Source organism: Branchiostoma belcheri, unplaced genomic scaffold, assembly GCF_001625305.1.
Source record: "Branchiostoma belcheri isolate BF01 breed outbred unplaced genomic scaffold, Haploidv18h27 scaffold6, whole genome shotgun sequence".
Taxonomy (NCBI): Eukaryota; Metazoa; Chordata; class Leptocardii; order Amphioxiformes; family Branchiostomatidae; genus Branchiostoma; species Branchiostoma belcheri.
In genome coordinates, this window is record NW_017804242.1 from 5775807 (window position 1) to 5781851 (window position 6045).

Below are 6045 nucleotides of genomic sequence, written 5' to 3' on the forward strand. Positions count from 1 at the left end.
GAGACCGAGGGTGGCGCCGGAAGGCAGTTCATCTGGTGCAGATGCGGCAACTGTAGGCAGATGCCAACTGTCAGGGAGTGTGTTTGCTGCCACGACCTGACAGAGTGCGAGGACAGAGGCGTGCCCGACGACATCGTCTGCATCGTTGACGTAGATATCAACAAGTTAGCTAAGTTTCGTACATTCTGAATAACATTTTTGAAGTTGACGTAGATATCAACAAGTTAGCTAAGTTTTGTACATTCTGAATAATATTTGAATATACATAGGTACTATGTTGATCAAGTTGGTGTGTTACGCCGAAGGGCGGTTATAACGGCTATATCGATACAGAAGCTGGTGTGTTACGCCGAAGGGCGGTTATACCAGCTATACAGATACAGAAGCTGGTGTGTTACGCCGAAGGGCGGTTATAACGGCTATATCGATACAGATACATGTAAAAGGACATAACTTTTTTCTCAGATCATCTGACAAGACTGTCTATCTTTATGTAGTAACCCCAAGGAAATAATGACAAAATGAATTTAAAAAACTGCAGTATTATTGTTACTGTACAATTCCATTTCTGTCACCTTCAGAAATTCATGCATTGGTCTTCGTACTTCAAAACAGAATGTTGTACATTAGCCTTTTAGAACTGATTGCTTCAGTGTCTATAACATGTGTAATACAATAGACAAAGATCAACTATGAATATCCAGTACACCTGCACCAAGCTTTGATACTGTTACTGTTAACCCTGCAAATGATAACAGATAGTGATGTACATGTAGAGCTCTATACAAGTATATCTCATGTAGGTTTGTATCAAATCTAACATGTACTGTTTAAACTGCTGGTTAGTACCCAAAAAACTCATCTGTAGTATTCTGATATAGTAAACTTTACTTGCTTTTAATGAGCACAAACACTTTCTTGCACTTGTCTAATAGTAGATGTCATGAAATAAATACTTCTTTGACAACGAAGACCATCTGAACATATCCTCAGGAGTCTGCTTCCATTATTTCCTGGATAATTTTGCTGAGCAAGCTGTCTTCTACAGTTCACAAAAGTATGGTTTACTTTCTGTGTGAGCCTGAATTTAAGTATTGAGATAATTACTTGGCTGAAATGTCTGGACTTTCTTTCGTGTGTGAGTCTGCATGTGAGTATTCAAATCACCGATCAAAACGGGATTGATGGGCTCGCACCAGCTCTGCCTTGCTCATTTCCAGCGGCACGGTGGCGATGTTGCTGGCCCCGAGGTCAGGGTGCTCCAGGACTGAATCCCCACACCTGTGTTCCCCCTCCAGCTGTCGTCTCACCACCTCCGCCATCAAGTCGTCTTTGTACTCATATGTTTTACCTTCATACACACGTCGTGCCGTCCATGCCTTTGTTCTCTTTCTCCACGATGTATCCCACCTCTTTTCTCCTGTGATAATGACATTATAAAGAAAGTAGAACGGGGTATGTGAATATCCTGGATGCAGGTGAGAAACCATTACATTTTCATACCTTAACATCTGACTAAAGGGGCTCGTGTAGATATTACATAGATCGATCTACCAGCACTATAAAGAAAAGAAACATACACAGGTCATGACACAGTTTTATCATCAAACTTTTCAGAATGTGTACACATGCCAAAGGACAAAGGTGATGAAGTGTGTCATTAGCTTTGTTATGTACCTTCCTTTGTTGTTGCCTGTTCTCTGTCCACATTGTAGTTGTGATCCAGCACTGCTAGCTTCATCCTTCCCATCATAGACATGTACCAGAAGTGCAGGCGCTTTGGAGTGTATTTGAGCAGCATATTGTGGAACACCTCCAGATCTCCTATAGAACAGTGGAGAAACACAATGACAAGTACATATGAGACTTCTTCTATAGAATGCAACAGTGATACCTGAAACATATGTAGTAAGTTTCATTAAATGTGAAGGGCAACTATCAAATTTGTTGATGGATGAGGAAATGACATTAGTTTGGTGCAACATTTTGTTCTGCCAGTAATGCATGTTGATTAAACTTACACCTTGATCCACCCTGACAGTCTGTGAAATATCTTTTGTCCCTCAGTACATCTCGATGTTCTTTTTCACCATGTGGATAATACATCTCATTCTACATATACAATATGCAGAGACATGTCATATTTACCAGTGTGGTGAAACCCAGTCAACTTTGGAATATCCCTGAGGAGGGTGGGAGCAGTCACTACAGAACGGAGGGCCTTGTGTGGCTCTGTTCCAGGCTTCAGCCATTCTCGGTCGGTCAAGTGAGGGTGTTCGCACTTCTTGAACTTGACATTGTCAGGAAACAGGTGGATGTTCCCTATGTGATTCGGCAGCGACTCCCACTTCTCCATCAACTCCTACATAGACAGAATGAAAAGAAGGTGCAGGGTAAAAATTTGCAAGTGGCTATATCAGAAACTGTCCAGCAAAATAAACAGTGATGTTACTGCAGATATGTTAAGAGTTGAACTATTTTGTACAACTGCTAAAGAAAGAGAATGGTGGAGAAAATTATACATGTACTCTGAGTATAGGTATATTTATTTTTACCTACTGCCCATACATGCGCATATTTATGCATCAAATAAGATCAAAATTTTATGATAACACATTTTCTACCTACCACATCATCTCCACCACATGTGCTGGCACACCACCAGAGATGGTTCGAAATGCTTTTGGTCCACCCTTGCAGATCCCTGTTCTTCTTCTTCTTTGCTTCAGCTGAGATCTTCTTTGTGATTGATTTTGAAACATGAAACAGGTCATATTGATGACTTATCGTTCTATCAATCATGTACTTTCGTTCCTTCAGCACCTTACCCACACCTCTGTGCCTATCTGTCACTACGCAGTCTACATCTATACCCTCGTCCAGTAAGAAATTCAGTCCCCTTCTGAAACCCTCAGTCTCCATCGATTGCGAGCTGCCAGTCTCCGTTACCTGTATCATCTCAAAGTGCAAGATGTATTTCGATGACTCTTCCATAAAAGAATATGTACAGTACTTTGCATTGTGTCCAGGTGAATCGCAGCGACCATCTCCCAGCAGGGTGATCCTTTCCCTATCCTGGGGCATCAGGTCATCTGTGTTTCTGAAGTAGTCGATTATTTGTTCTTGAGAGGAGTTATAGTAGTGGTCTATTGCTGGAAGGAGAAATGTTCTTTGAACTTTGTTGAAGTGTGTTTCTGAGAAGTTCTGAAGATGTAGTGTTTCGCAGAAGTCAGAAAATTTCTGGTATGTTCCGCCTGAGAACAAGATAGCACCAGGAATGAGTAAGTTACCTTCACCCATCATCTTAACTCTTGGCTGCGAGCGCCACACACCACTATGGAAGTCCGGACACTCGTATTTCACTGTTAGCATGGAGCCCACTGTAAACTTGTCTGTTATGGTAACTCGTTTGTTACACTCTGCACAGACTTTGTCCTGGAATAGTTGGAGGATGGAGTCTTTGTGCGTTATAAAGTATTTGGCCTTGATGTTACGGTTGCCATCCTCTTCACCCTTGTGACTGCCATTGTCCTCTCCACTGTGGTTGCCATCCTCACTATCAGAATCCAAGTCTGACAAGTGGAAGGATATGTCCTTTTCATCCACCCAAGTTGGCACTGAAGAGCCGGACATGAATGATTTGTCATGGGCATCATTTGTTTGGTTTGGTGTTGAGCAGGCTTGGATTGGTGTCGAACAGACATTTTCAAACTTTGGTGTTGAACAGACATTTCTGAACTTTGGTGTTGAACAGACATTTTTGGAGTTTGATGTTGAGCAGACATTTTCTGCGTTTGATGTTGAGCAGACATTTTGGGGGGTTGGTGTTGAGCAGACATTTTGGGGAGTTGGTGTTGAGCAGACATTTTGGGGGGTTGGTGTTGAGCAGACATTTTCTGTGTTTGGTGTTGAGCAGACATTTTGGGGGGTTGGTACCGAGCAGACGTTTTGGGGAGTTGGTGTTGAGCAGACGTTTTGGGGGGTTGGTGTTGAGGGAACAGATTCATCGTCTGTTTGTGTACCAGCATCAACAAATTTGACACGTTGCGGCACCTCATGTGTCGTGTCCATGTCGCTCAACTCAAGTGTTGTGTCCATGTCGCTCACCTCATGTCTGGTTGTGTTCATGTTACTTGCTGCTGCGACAAACTGGCTCATTACTAGTAATTGTGCCGCTGCACCTAACTGGCTCATCCCTTGTGCTGCTGTGCCCGACTGGCTTGTACCTTGTGCTGCTGCACTTAAAATGCTGTGTGGACTCCCTGCGCTGCTTGTTGTAACTTTTTGCTGACTTGTTGACTCCAGCAATGACTCAATGAGCTGAAATGTACACCAAAAAGTTTTGGTAAATTTTGATTAGTGCTAATTAGTACTTATTACTAAGTCTAGTTATTCTATAAGCCAGCAAAATATAATAATGCTTATTATTCAAGTTCCTCACAGACATAAGAAAATATTTGTCTATCTTCTTTGCTTGATGACAATTCACAATTGATAAACAAAAACAGGGTGGCCTTCTCCAGTCATGTCTTTTGCTGATACTGTAATGCAAATCAAATAAAAATCACACCTACCATTTTCACCACTTATATATAATGGCTATAATACTAGAGAGCATAATCTATATGCCAATAAACTAACAAAATGCTATGTCAACCATTATGTAGAATTCATGACATATTTACTGCATAAACCTCACATTCTCTCAGGCTAGGTTCTCTACAAAAACAATGTCACATTCTCTCAGGCTAGGTTCTCTACAAAAACAATGTCACATTCTCTCAGGCTAGGTTCTCTACAAAAACAATGTCACATTCTCTCAGGCTAGGTTCTCAACAAAAACAATGTCACATTCTCGAATTCTCTCAGGCTAGGTTCTCTACAAAAACAATGTCACATTCTCGAATTCTCTCAGGCTAGGTTCTCTACAAAAACAATGTCACATTCTCGAATTCTCTCAGGCTAGGTTCTCTACAAAAACAATGTAAGTGCAACATTTCTACCGTAAAATACTAGATAGAAAAAATCTACTAATACAGGATAAAGTATGGAGTTTACTTCCGGAAATTTAGATCGAAAAATAACTTTTCTCTGTGCAGTATGAAAATTGGAAAATAATAAGAAATTATGATAGAGTAATCGTAAGTTCGAACCACCGAAAACTTGCACAAACCTTTTTTCTGCTCCTCTTATCACGTTGACTTTCAGACGACTTGCGTGACGTCTCTTCGCCAAACAGGGTTGGCACGGCATCCTTCGTAAGGACGAATTTGGCTCCTTTTACATAGGGTTGAAATCTCGTCTTGAGATTTTCTTTACAGCAGGTCGGGGAGAAATGGTCCGAACAGATGCGTGCACCTGCAGCTTTTGAACCACTTTCACGCAACTCTCGAATTTTTTCTACCGTCCACGGTGGTTTTAGGTGTGTCCTCACCGCCACAAGCCACTGATGAAGTCTATTGTCATCCTTAGGGAACGTAAAAAGGGTCACATCCTTGCCTTTCGGGCCGCTACAAACTACGCAGGGAGGCATGGCGCGGATATGCACCCTCCCCAAGGACGTTCTAGTAATGTCTGGTGCTATTCAGAGGTCAGATTACGTCATAGGGGTCAAAGGTCGCCAGACCGCACCATATCAGACCTCACCACGGGGCGAGTATCAAATTCCATTAAAACGCTAATCTGTGATGGACTAATGTAAAACAAGTAACTAATTGACTTTTTTGTATACTTTTTATATATAAGTGGGCAGAAAAAAAAAGAGTTTTGTCTGCCTTTAATAACTCAATATAAAACTTTGATGTCCTCACCTCTGAGTGATCAATGTGTTTCCAAATGAAGGTCTCCACTCTGCATCCAACCCTATGACAGTCCCTGGCTGCAAAATGGATAAATAAACAGTGTTTCTGTTCTTGATATGATAATACAGGTAATATAGTATCAATTTATCAAATTATAGTATCCATTTTCAACAAAGAAAGCTGCTCAAGATAGCCTGGTTACCAAACCTATTATAGCTCCCGAGTCCTACATCCTCTCCGCAAA

At 41.5% G+C, this 6045-nt stretch overlaps 2 protein-coding genes across 2 annotated transcripts in view; both read right to left on the reverse strand.

The window, feature by feature from the left end:
* LOC109482595 (exonuclease mut-7 homolog) overlaps positions 1 to 5880 on the reverse strand; it is a 62420-nt gene extending 56540 nt beyond the window's left edge. Inside the window, exon 1 of the mRNA XM_019785377.1 lies at positions 5811 to 5880. The gene's annotated coding sequence lies outside the window, so the exon portion shown is untranslated. The remainder of the gene's footprint in view (positions 1 to 5810) is intronic.
* On the reverse strand, positions 637 to 5570 carry LOC109482594. The gene is made up of 5 exons (XM_019785376.1): positions 5174 to 5570; positions 2629 to 4320; positions 2149 to 2362; positions 1678 to 1824; positions 637 to 1420 (listed from the first exon to the last, which is right to left on the reverse strand). The coding sequence occupies exons 1-5, from the start codon at positions 5531 to 5533 to the stop codon at positions 1164 to 1166; spliced, it is 2670 nt and encodes an 889-aa protein (XP_019640935.1). The 5' UTR covers positions 5534 to 5570; the 3' UTR covers positions 637 to 1163.
* Positions 5881 to 6045: the final 165 nt, after the last annotated feature.